The following is a 12085-nucleotide window of genomic DNA, read 5'->3' as shown; positions in this document are numbered from 1 at the left end:
TGTTGTGGTTGGAGCTGTAGTAGTTGTGGTTGGTGCAGTAGTAGTTGTGGTTGGGGCAGTAGTTGTTGTGGTTGGAGCAGTAGTTGTTGTGGTTGGAGCAGTAGTAGTTGTGGTTGGGGCAGTAGTTGTCGTGGTTGGTGCAGTAGTTGTGGTTGGGGCAGTAGTTGTCGTGGTTGGGGCAGTAGTTGTTGTGGTTGGAGCAGTAGTAGTTGTGGTTGGGGCAGTAGTTGTTGTGGTTGGAGCTGTAGTAGTTGTTGTGGTTGGAGCAGTAGTTGTTGATGTTGGAGCAGTAGTAGTTTTGGTTGGGGCAGTAGTTGTCGTGGTTGGTGCAGTAGTTGTTGTGGTTGGTGCAGTATTAGTTGTAGTTGGGGCAGTAGTTGTTGTGGTTGGAGCTGTTGTGGTTGGGGCAGTAGTTGTCGTGGTTGGTGCAGTAGTTGTTGTGGTTGGAGCTGTTGTGGTTGGGGCAGTAGTTGTCGTGGTTGGAGCAGTAGTTGTTGTGGTTGGAGCAGTAGTAGTTGTGGTTGGGGCAGTAGTTGTCGTGGTTGGTGCAGTAGTTGTGGTTGGTGCAGTAGTTGTCGTGGTTGGTGCAGAAGTTGTTGTGGTTGGAGCAGTAGTAGTTGTAGTTGGAACAGTAGTTGTTGTGGTTAGAGCTGTAGTTGTTGTGGTTGGGGCAGTAGTTGTGGTTGGTGCAGTAGTTGTCGTGGTTGGTGCAGTAGTTGTTGTGGTTGGTGCAGTAGTTGTTGTGGTTGGGGCAGTAGTTGTTGTGGTTGGAGCTGTAGTAGTTGTGGTTGGAGCAGTAGTTGTCGTGGTTGGTGCTGTAGTTGTTGTGGTTGGTGCAGTAGTAGTTGTAGTTGGGGCAGTAGTTGTTGTGGTTGGAGCTGTTGTGGTTGGGGCAGTAGTTGTCGTGGTTGGTGCAGTAGTTGTTGTGGTTGGTGCAGTAGTTGTTGTGGTTGGAGCAGTAGTAGTTGTAGTTGGGGCAGTAGTTGTTGTGGTTGGAGCAGTAGTTGTCGTGGTTGGTGCAGTAGTTGTTGTAGTTGGTGCAGTAGTTGTTGTGGTTGGAGCAGTAGTAGTTGTGGTTGGGGCAGTAGTTGTGGTGGTTGGAGCAGTAGTTGTAGTTGGTGCAGTAGTAGTTGTAGTTGGGGCAGTAGTTGTTGTGGTTGGAGCTGTAGTAGTTGTGGTTTGGGCAGTAGTTGTTGTGGTTGGAGCTGTAGTAGTTGTGGTTGGGGCAGTAGTTGTTGTGGTTGGGGCAGTAGTTGTTGTGGTTGGTGCAGTAGTTGTTGTGGTTGGTGCAGTTGTTGTGGTTGGTGCAGTAGTAGTTGTAGTTGGTGCAGTAGTAGTTGTAGTTGGGGCAGTAGTTGTTGTGGTTGCAGCTGTAGTAGTTGTGGTTGGTGCAGTAGTAGTTGTGGTTGGGGCAGTAGTTGTTGTGGTTGGAGCAGTAGTTGTTGTGGTTGGAGCAGTAGTAGTTGTGGTTGGGGCAGTAGTTGTTGTGGTTGGAGCAGTAGTTGTTGATGTTGGAGCAGTAGTAGTTGTGGTTGGGGCAGTAGTTGTCGTGGTTGGTGCAGTAGTTGTTGTGGTTGGTGCAGTAGTAGTTGTAGTTGGAGCAGTAGTTGTTGTGGTTGGAGAAGTAGTAGTTGTGGTTGGTGCAGTAGTTGTGGTGGTTGGAGCAGTAGTTGTTGTAGTTGGTGCAGTAGTAGTTGTAGTTGGGGCAGTAGTTGTTGTGGTTGGAGCAGTAGTTGTCGTGGTTGGTGCAGTAGTTGTCGTAGTTGGTGCAGTAGTTGTTGTGGTTGGAGCAGTAGAAGTTGTAGATGGTGCAGTAGTAGTTGTAGTTTGGGCAGTAGTTGTTGTGGTTGGAGCTGTAGTAGTTGTGGTTGGGGCAGTAGTTGTTGTGGTTGGTGCAGTAGTTGTTGTGGTTGGTGCAGTTGTTGTGGTTGGTGCAGTAGTAGTTGTAGTTGGGGCAGTAGTTGTTGTGGTTGGAGCTGTAGTAGTTGTGGTTGGGGCAGTAGTTGTTGTGGTTGGAGCTGTAGTTGTTGTGGTTGGAGCAGTAGTAGTCGTGGTTGGGGCAGTAGTTGTCGTGGTTGGTGCAGTAGTTGTTGTGGTTGGTGCAGTTGTAGTTGGGGCAGTAGTTGCTGTGGTTGGGGCAGTAGTTGTCGTGGTTGGTGCAGTAGTTGTGGTTGGAGCAGTATTAGTTGTGGTTGGGGCAGTAGTTGTTGTGGTTGGAGCAGTAGTTGTTGTGGTTGGAGCAGTAGTAGTTGTGGTTGGGGCAGTAGTAGTTGTGGTTGGTGCAGTAGTTGTTGTGGTTGGAGCTGCAGTAGTTGTGGTTGGGGCAGTAGTTGTTGTGGTTGGAGCAGTAGTTGTCAAGGTTGGGGCAGTAGTTGTCGTGGTTGGGGCAGTAGTTGTCGTGGTTGGTGCAGTAGTTGTTGTGGTTGGAGCTGTAGTAGTTGTGGTTGGGGCAGTAGTTGTCGTGGTTGGTGCAGTAGTTGTTGTGGTTGGTGCAGTTGTTGTTGTGGTTGGTGCAGTAGTAGTTGTAGTTGGGACAGTAGTTGTTGTGGTTGGAGCTGTAGTAGTTGTGGTTGGTGCAGTAGTAGTTGTGGTTGGGGCAGTAGTTGTTGTGGTTGGAGCAGTAGTTGTTGTGGTTGGAGCAGTAGTAGTTGTGGTTGGGGCAGTAGTTGTTGTGGTTGGTGCAGTAGTTGTAGTTGGTGCAGTAGTAGTTGTGGTTGGGGCAGTAGTTGTTGTGGTTGGAGCAGTAGTAGTTGTGGTTGGCGCAGTAGTTGTTGTGGTTGGAGCTGCAGTAGTTGTGGTTGGGGCAGTAGTTGTTGTGGTTTGAGCAGTAGTTGTTGTGGTTGGGGCAGTAGTTGTGGTTGGTGCAGTAGTTGTCGTGGTTGGTGCAGTAGTTGTTGTGGTTGGTGCAGTAGTTGTCGTGGTTGGAGCAGTAGTTGTCATGGTTGGGGCAGTAGTTGTCGTGGTTGGGGCAGTAGTTGTCGTGGTTGGTGCAGTAGTTGTTGTGGTTGGAGCAGTAGTAGTTGTGGTTTGGGCAGTAGTTGTTGTGGGTGGAGCAGTAGTTGTTGATGTTGGAGCAGTAGTAGTTGTGGTTGGGGCAGTAGTTGTCGTGGTTGGTGCAGTAGTTGTTGTGGTTGGTGCAGTAGTAGTTGTAGTTGGGGCAGTAGTTGTTGTGGCTGGAGCTGTTGTGGTTGGGGCAGTAGTTGTCGTGGTTGGTGCAGTAGTTGTTGTGGTTGGAGCAGTAGTAGTTGTGGTTGGGGCAGTAGTTGTTGTAGTTGATGCAGTAGTTGTGGTTGTTGGAGCAGTAGTTGTAGTTGGTGCAGTAGTGGTTGGAGCAGTAGTAGTTGTGGTTGGGGCAGTAGTTGTCGTGGTTGGTGCAGTAGTTGTTGTGGTTGGTGCAGTAGTAGTTGTAGTTGGAGCAGTAGTTGTTGTGGTTGGAGAAGTAGTAGTTGTGGTTGGTGCAGTAGTTGTGGTGGTTGGAGCAGTAGTTGTTGTAGTTGGTGCAGTAGTAGTTGTAGTTGGGGCAGTAGTTGTTGTGGTTGGAGCAGTAGTTGTCGTGGTTGGTGCAGTAGTTGTCGTAGTTGGTGCAGTAGTTGTTGTGGTTGGAGCAGTAGAAGTTGTAGATGGTGCAGTAGTAGTTGTAGTTTGGGCAGTAGTTGTTGTGGTTGGAGCTGTAGTAGTTGTGGTTGGGGCAGTAGTTGTTGTGGTTGGTGCAGTAGTTGTTGTGGTTGGTGCAGTTGTTGTGGTTGGTGCAGTAGTAGTTGTAGTTGGGGCAGTAGTTGTTGTGGTTGGAGCTGTAGTAGTTGTGGTTGGGGCAGTAGTTGTTGTGGTTGGAGCTGTAGTTGTTGTGGTTGGAGCAGTAGTAGTCGTGGTTGGGGCAGTAGTTGTCGTGGTTGGTGCAGTAGTTGTTGTGGTTGGTGCAGTTGTAGTTGGGGCAGTAGTTGCTGTGGTTGGGGCAGTAGTTGTCGTGGTTGGTGCAGTAGTTGTGGTTGGAGCAGTATTAGTTGTGGTTGGGGCAGTAGTTGTTGTGGTTGGAGCAGTAGTTGTTGTGGTTGGAGCAGTAGTAGTTGTGGTTGGGGCAGTAGTAGTTGTGGTTGGTGCAGTAGTTGTTGTGGTTGGAGCTGCAGTAGTTGTGGTTGGGGCAGTAGTTGTTGTGGTTGGAGCAGTAGTTGTCAAGGTTGGGGCAGTAGTTGTCGTGGTTGGGGCAGTAGTTGTCGTGGTTGGTGCAGTAGTTGTTGTGGTTGGAGCTGTAGTAGTTGTGGTTGGGGCAGTAGTTGTCGTGGTTGGTGCAGTAGTTGTTGTGGTTGGTGCAGTTGTTGTTGTGGTTGGTGCAGTAGTAGTTGTAGTTGGGACAGTAGTTGTTGTGGTTGGAGCTGTAGTAGTTGTGGTTGGTGCAGTAGTAGTTGTGGTTGGGGCAGTAGTTGTTGTGGTTGGAGCAGTAGTTGTTGTGGTTGGAGCAGTAGTAGTTGTGGTTGGGGCAGTAGTTGTTGTGGTTGGTGCAGTAGTTGTAGTTGGTGCAGTAGTAGTTGTGGTTGGGGCAGTAGTTGTTGTGGTTGGAGCAGTAGTAGTTGTGGTTGGCGCAGTAGTTGTTGTGGTTGGAGCTGCAGTAGTTGTGGTTGGGGCAGTAGTTGTTGTGGTTTGAGCAGTAGTTGTTGTGGTTGGGGCAGTAGTTGTGGTTGGTGCAGTAGTTGTCGTGGTTGGTGCAGTAGTTGTTGTGGTTGGTGCAGTAGTTGTCGTGGTTGGAGCAGTAGTTGTCATGGTTGGGGCAGTAGTTGTCGTGGTTGGGGCAGTAGTTGTCGTGGTTGGTGCAGTAGTTGTTGTGGTTGGAGCAGTAGTAGTTGTGGTTTGGGCAGTAGTTGTTGTGGGTGGAGCAGTAGTTGTTGATGTTGGAGCAGTAGTAGTTGTGGTTGGGGCAGTAGTTGTCGTGGTTGGTGCAGTAGTTGTTGTGGTTGGTGCAGTAGTAGTTGTAGTTGGGGCAGTAGTTGTTGTGGCTGGAGCTGTTGTGGTTGGGGCAGTAGTTGTCGTGGTTGGTGCAGTAGTTGTTGTGGTTGGAGCAGTAGTAGTTGTGGTTGGGGCAGTAGTTGTTGTAGTTGATGCAGTAGTTGTGGTTGTTGGAGCAGTAGTTGTAGTTGGTGCAGTAGTGGTTGGAGCAGTAGTAGTTGTGGTTGGGGCATTAGTTGTCGTGCTTGGTGCAGTAGTAGTTGTGGTTGGTGCAGTAGTTGTGGTGGTTGGGGCAGTAGTTGTGGTTGGAGCAGTTGTAGTTGGGGCAGTAGTTGTTGTGGTTTGCGCAGTCATTGTAGTTGGAGCAGTAGTTGTCGTGGTTGGTGCAGTAGTTGTTGTGGTTGGAGCAGTAGTAGTTGTGGTTGGTGCAGTAGTAGTGGTTGGCGCATTAGTAGTAGTGGCTGGTGCAGTAGTTGTTGTTGTGAGGGTGTTACATCGATTTGTTCCACAACAGGCAGGTCCACTGATTATACTGCCAACATCTTTCATAAAAGGTAGTGTCCCCAGGCTGGCAGATGCTGCACACATGTTTGTAGATGCACAACCAAAGGCAGGAGAAGTGGTGGCCCCATCTGACACTGAAGATGAAAAATCATTTCTATTTTGTTTAACACTTAATGTATCTTCTATGCAAGTGAAAGCCTTGGTTTTCAATCTCTATTTAATTCAGTCTATCTACTAAACACACACACGCATGCACTTATGTCTGTGTGTCCAGTATATATATATATATATATATATATTGTATATATTCCAGTATATATATTCGAAATTGTGGTAAAATAAACATAGCAGCCACAAACTTAAAGAAAAAAAAAAAAAAAAAAAAGCAGTCAAACCAATCTCAAAAGTGGCAGTATATGAAAGTATCGGAACACAGCTAAATTGATGCCAAAATGACTAAATGACTAAAAGATATAAGAAGACGACTCACGGCTTGCTTGAAAGCAGCGATCCTCTGTTCCAGTACATGTGATTGATGAAGTGGTGCATAGAGAGGTGGCAGGGTCACATACGTAACACAGTAAGCTGTTGGCTGATGGAGTCGTCGGGACTGAAACAGAAAATAATGACATTGTGTTTATGAAGAATTGAGAACATTATCTCTCTCCTTATCATTAGCATTAAATGTGATAATCATCCACCTGTACTTACAAGATAGAGTGGCTGAGTTGCAGTTATCTGAGTCGCAGCACGTAGCAGATGCAAGTGCACTTGAAACACCCAAGTTAACAGAAAATGTCTGGGAGCTTGTGACTGGACACAGGGAGGACGATGCACATGCTTTGAAGATTTGGGTTCCAGGAGTTCCCGATGAAACCGCTGCAGAGTCAAAGTGCAGTTTGTTAATTATATTTTTCAAAGCCCACTTGTTTGTCAATGAGTAATAACAAATGAATGTGTTGGAAAAAAGTACCTTTAATGGCAGCAGTTATACACATTGTCTCTGTGTCACATGTTAGCGGCACTGTGCTTGTACAATCGTCATCTGTGCAAGTCTGACACACAAGTGCTGCAGCTGTAAAGTGAAGAGAAATATTCAGGATGAGTGCATTCAAAATCTAAATGCATGGTTTTCAACTTTACATTCAAAACATTCAAAAATGTCAAGTTAAAAAGCCTTCAGAGATACGGAGGCATGTTGCATTCACTTAAATTAAATAAGCGCTGTTTTTTCCTAAATTAATGAGATAATTCTTTCTCTATTCATGAGATTATTTTTTTAGCTGAGAAGCTTCCATTTCAGTCTTGATCGCTCAATTGAAAGTATAGATATCCCAGGTGTTCAGTTTCATTCAAGTTCCCTTTGCTGTGGGTTGAGACATTAGGAGATTCTCCTGTCTTTACAAAATATTGATGGTATTGTTATTAGTTTGTTAACTTTATGCATGCACCTCAGGTCTTTGTGGATGTTCAGACAGAATGAACATGTCCAACAAGCTTCTCGTTAGCCGTGAGCTAGCACATCAAACATTTTTTTTTTAAATCTCATAAATTCAGAGCCATAAGAAAATAAATCAATTATAAAACTGCAACAATGTTTTCTCATGAAAAAATATCTATTCAGAAAAACCAGTACAACTAGCTGAATCTAATATACACAAGCTCCATAATGTTCAAAACTTTCTTTAATGACACAGTTTTACATTCTCTAAGTGTTTAGACTGTTATATATTCTGCTGTATTGAAACATGATTTGTCCCTCTTAGGATCAATACATCCTCAGCATATTTTAAAGAATAAGGATGTCTAATTCTTACAATCAAGCCTTTGTTGAGTGTGAAATTCTAATTCCTTCACGTAAATCCATACAGTTAAGTAATTAAAATCACTTAGTTGCTGCTGATAAAATATTGTATAAATGAGAACAGTTACCTGTGCTGGAGAGAGCCACGATCAAAGCCAAAGAAAGGAGCCGCTTCATCATGATGTACACTCCAGGTAAATACTGTGGACTAGTCTGTCTTGATGCTGATCATCACAGAGGCCCTTTATATACTGTACAGGTGTTGAATATATTCATAACAGATGCATGTCTAAAAGATTCAGGTACTGGGTGTGTTCTTGTTTCTGAGATCATTCATAGCGTCAGTCCCTCTTTTGTCTCAGTCAAACATCACGTCAATTCCTCACAACACACCCGCCTTTCAAATTTGTCAGTGGTTACTTGTTTAGTATTGTGTACACAGAAACGATTTTTTTTTTTTTTTCTTTAAAAACTATATTAATTAAACATTAATAATAGTTGCAGTACATGTTTGGAGAGATTTGTAGAGGTAAAAAAACCTGGAAAATGATTGATGTGACACTCAAATGGAATTTTAGTTCATACGTATGTATATATAGATATATTTTCATATATATATACATATATTATATATTATATAATATATATTATAATAGGTACTATTTAACAGGTTGCCTATTTTAAAGATATATATACAATGTAATGATAATAAATAGACCTTTTTAAAATATTTATAGAACTAAAACTTTGTATAACATACCACAGGGATTTAATCTTTATATTTTCCTAATTTTACTTGTTTTATTTCATTCATCCTAGATCATAAAATGTAAAGAGAGCCCAGCATCTCCATTCAAAACTTGTTATCAGTTATCTTGTCATCATTCTAACAGGGCGAAGGATATGGCCTACCCGTTGATGATGGCTTATAAAAGAATTTGTACGCGTCACACTTATTTGTCGCTGTTAATCATTGGAATGTTGTGAAACTCGCCTTTACGTAATTCACTGATGGCATCTGCCTGCAACAGCAATGAGAGAATAAAAGTCAGAAAAAATACATACATACATGATAGAAAACAATAAAACCACTCAAGATGAAATACATTTTAATGACTGGAATGGATTTTGGTTTGTTTTTTTCTTCTTCTGTAATTCAATTAGAAACACTGAAATTAGATTAGATTAGATTGGATTAGATTAGATACAGACATTCAGTGCAGATAGTAACAGAAGAACTATATAGTTACTCCAATACAAATTGTTTAGCTGAACTGACACAATGATTGTTTGACACAATACTATACTATGTCGTATTGTTTGTTGTCAGCAATTACTTAATGGAGCTAATATAACTATGAAATGTGCCAAATTTGATAAGATTATCAGGGTCATTTGAGGGGCTTCCTTTCTTTCTTTTTGTTTTACTCCCACCAAGCTTCGTGAAAATGCTTTCAAAACATAGGAGCAATAGATCAGTCAAAACAGTCTGTGATGGTACACAGTCATCCAAGTTATTGTATCTGAACAATGGGTAACTGTTGGAACTGTCAGGTGTCCATAGTAAAAAAAAAGGAACAAGTAAAATAATAAGATGTATAAAACAACTATATACCATATGTAAATGGGATGAAGATAAAAAAGGATGATCAATTTCATACCAGCTATACAGACAATTGAATGGTGCAGCTCATTTTTCTTTTAACACTTTAAAAGGGCACTTGTTGTAATACTTTAAAGATGCCAACCCTAGAGTGTCATTGTAGGCTACAACAACACTTTTTACTTTTACATTTTTACAAAAGCTTCGTGGAACGGGTTCTTAACCTAATCTAAATAAAAGTTAACAAAGTTGTTGTACTTGACGGATGTGCTTTCATAGATCATAATTAAGAAATGTGCAGGATCAAAGTGGCTGAGTTCTGAAAGGTAAAGATCAGCTTCATGTTTCGCACTCGTGGTCACTGATTACAATGGCATTTAGTGGGAGGCAGAAAATAAGCAATGAACTCTCATGTAACTGCAGTTTGAATAGCTAAGACATAAAGATTGGCAACAAAATCATACAATGCTAATTTGTTATTATAATACAGTATCTAGTTAAAGGATTGGATTCCTGTAATTGCTTGCATCTTAATATAGGTACTTTTAGGTAAGGAAGGTTTAGGTTTGTTTGCTCGGTAAGTCCGATTCGTTTGGGGAGGTGTGAATGCGCAACTGAACTCTGAACCGAACCAAAGAAGCAAACGCAGGTCTGGCTCAAGCTTCAAGCAAACCAAATGCAGGAAGCAGACTACAACGCAGGGCATTTTGGGTAAACAAAACCAAATCAGACACGCGTGTAGAACGATAGCCGGGAGAAATGGCTGAGCCCATTGTTGCAGCTTATATGTGTCGTATGTTCACAGAAAACAAAATATGTGCTCTGATGTGGAGGAAACAAAAGTTGTCCTGCATTAACCAATAGATGAGCGAGTTTTCTTGTTCATTTTTTGTCTCGTCTTCTCCTTCAGTACTTCTTGATGCAGCTCAGGCGGGGAGGGGAATACGTTATTAAAAGGTTCGGTAAGTTTCACTAAAGTGTGAAAGCAAACTCGGACTGGCTCAATGTCGCAACCCCCAATTTAAACGAGTCCCCAATCGTACCGAGTCCAGCGGACAATTAGGGGTGAATACGACTTTGGAAGGGTTCATGACATTTTAATGTGCTTGCTTGTGCAGGAGATGCAAGATGTCTTGTACACTCTCTCTAAAAACCTTTTGAACACACGGACAGTTGCATATGATACAAAATATGGTTCAGCATGTGATATCATTAGCAGGTTTGGAAAAGACATTTGCAAAGTATGTAAAAACTATGTAAAATCTGTTTAAGGTTTTGCCAAAAGAGTGGGCAAGTTAAACGTTTATTCCACTGACCTTTTGGTACAGAGAATGTAACTTAGAGTTCCAGCAATAGTGTGAAAACAATCTCAGTCATACATGTCCAGCCGCTCTATTTTTACATTTATAATAGGGCTCATAAAAATAAAACCACCCCTTTGAATTATTACGTGGGTTGTACATCTCCCTCTCTCACACACATTGTTCTCAGTCAATGTCAATGTCAATCAATTCTATTTCTGTTCTACAGTGCTACACCTTACAGTCTTTTATTAAAGATAATTAATTATAGGCTCTAAGAACATCAGTGATGTTTTTATTATCTTCTTTACCAGTCCAGTATCTGACTACATTAGGTCTCTATGTTCCCTTGTATGGAAATTAAAGTGGAATAAAGTATAAACTATAACCCTTTTGTCTTATTGTATCCCAGTTATGGTCCAGGCCACTGCACTACAACATGCTGCCTTATCCTACCTAGCCTATTGACATCTTCCCATCTTATCTTTTAACCCTTGTCCAAAGAATTATATTTCAATAACTTCCGTAGACATCTGAAACCAAATGACTGTGCTTTACCATGAGAAACAGGTGGATTTTGACCAATCAGCGGAAGCCTGTGACACGTGAAACTTCAGTGAAGTTCCAGAAGGCCAAAAGTAAGGTCATATGGCTCAGTTCTCTCCTGCATCTACAGTAGTATCTCAAAAACGAATGAAATCAATCAGGTGCTAAAACATACAGGACAGCTGTCACCGAGGATCAGGATTGGGAAACATTGTTCTAAAATGCTCTATAGTGCTCATAAATAATGTTCCTATCACTTTATTTATGTTTTTCTTGTGTATTTCCTTTACTCTTTTACAGTCTGATAGTGTTGTTTTTGTTTTGTTTTTCAACCACAGACGTACAAGAAACCATATATAGTACCTTCATGGACCTTGATTTTCTACATGAAATTAAAGAAATTTGATAAATGTAAAACATTATAGCCTCAAATAACACTCTTAGGTTGACATTGTTAATATACTGCATTTCATCAAGTGCCCGAAAAAGTGTTAAAAGAAAGAATAGTTGCATCAGTTCATCCTTTTTTATCTTAATTCCATTTTCATTTGGTTTATAATTGTTTTAAACATGTTATTATTAGGGTTCGAGTACAAGATGTGTAGAATGCTATTAAAATGTAATGGATTCTTCTTCTTCTTCCTCAAAGTAAATTTAATTTTCGAGGGCCTGAACATACCCCAAAACTCACCGATTTCTGCGATTGCATCAATCCTGGTGAAAATTTACATGTGAACGTCGTTTGGTGAAAAAGCGTGGAAAACAGGTTGGCCTGAGCAGCAGGTTTAACCTTTATCGAAGAAATCCGGTCCACGCGTTCATTAGGTCGGGACGGTCAAAAAAATCTGGCTCCCCATGCTCTAAAACCTACAGGAGAGCCGCCATCTTGGATTGGACGTTCACTTATTGGCGATTTTGGCGAAACAGACTGTTTTGACTAATCAATTGCTCCTACATTTTGAACCCATTTTCATGAAGCTTGATGGGAGAACGAAAAAAAAAGGAAGTCCCTCAAACGGAAAACCCTGATAATATTATAAGACTTGGCAATTAGGCAAATTGGACACTCTAGGTGTGAGAGTGGATGGTTGTTTGTCTCTATGAGGCCCTGTGATGGACTGGCGATCTGTTTAGGGTGTGACCCCACCTTTTGCCCTGTGTCAGCTGGGATTGGCACCAGCGCCCGCTGTCACCCCCATGTGGAGAATAAAGCAGTAGAAGATGGATGGACATCGTGATCTCGACCATGGCATTAAAATAGTTGATCATTTATCCCCGACACATGTAACCGCAGAAAGTTGTGGTGCTTTCCAGCTGTAGTCGGATGTTGGAATTTCTGAGTTGAGTGCAGGGGTTCCCTCAATATGTATGCCCCTGTGGCTCGGAGGA

At 42.3% G+C, this 12085-nt stretch overlaps 2 protein-coding genes across 2 annotated transcripts; both read right to left on the bottom strand.

The window, feature by feature from the left end:
* Positions 1-636: 636 nt before the first annotated feature.
* Positions 637-2070, bottom strand: LOC131465228 (mucin-5AC-like; the record flags this gene model as incomplete). Its single annotated transcript, XM_058637670.1, has 1 exon — positions 637-2070. A coding segment is annotated over one exon (1434 nt), but the record flags the coding sequence as incomplete, so codon positions are not given.
* Positions 2071-3339: 1269 nt separating this feature from the next.
* Positions 3340-3906, bottom strand: LOC131465230 (integumentary mucin C.1-like; the record flags this gene model as incomplete). The annotated part of the gene is made up of 1 exon (XM_058637672.1): positions 3340-3906. A coding segment is annotated over one exon (567 nt), but the record flags the coding sequence as incomplete, so codon positions are not given.
* Between the last annotated feature and the right edge of the window lie 8179 nt (positions 3907-12085).

Source organism: Solea solea, chromosome 9 (genome assembly GCF_958295425.1).
Source record: "Solea solea chromosome 9, fSolSol10.1, whole genome shotgun sequence".
Classification (NCBI taxonomy): Eukaryota; Metazoa; Chordata; class Actinopteri; order Pleuronectiformes; family Soleidae; genus Solea; species Solea solea.
Note: the sequence above shows the minus strand (reverse complement) of the source record. Positions and strands in the feature narration are given on the sequence as shown.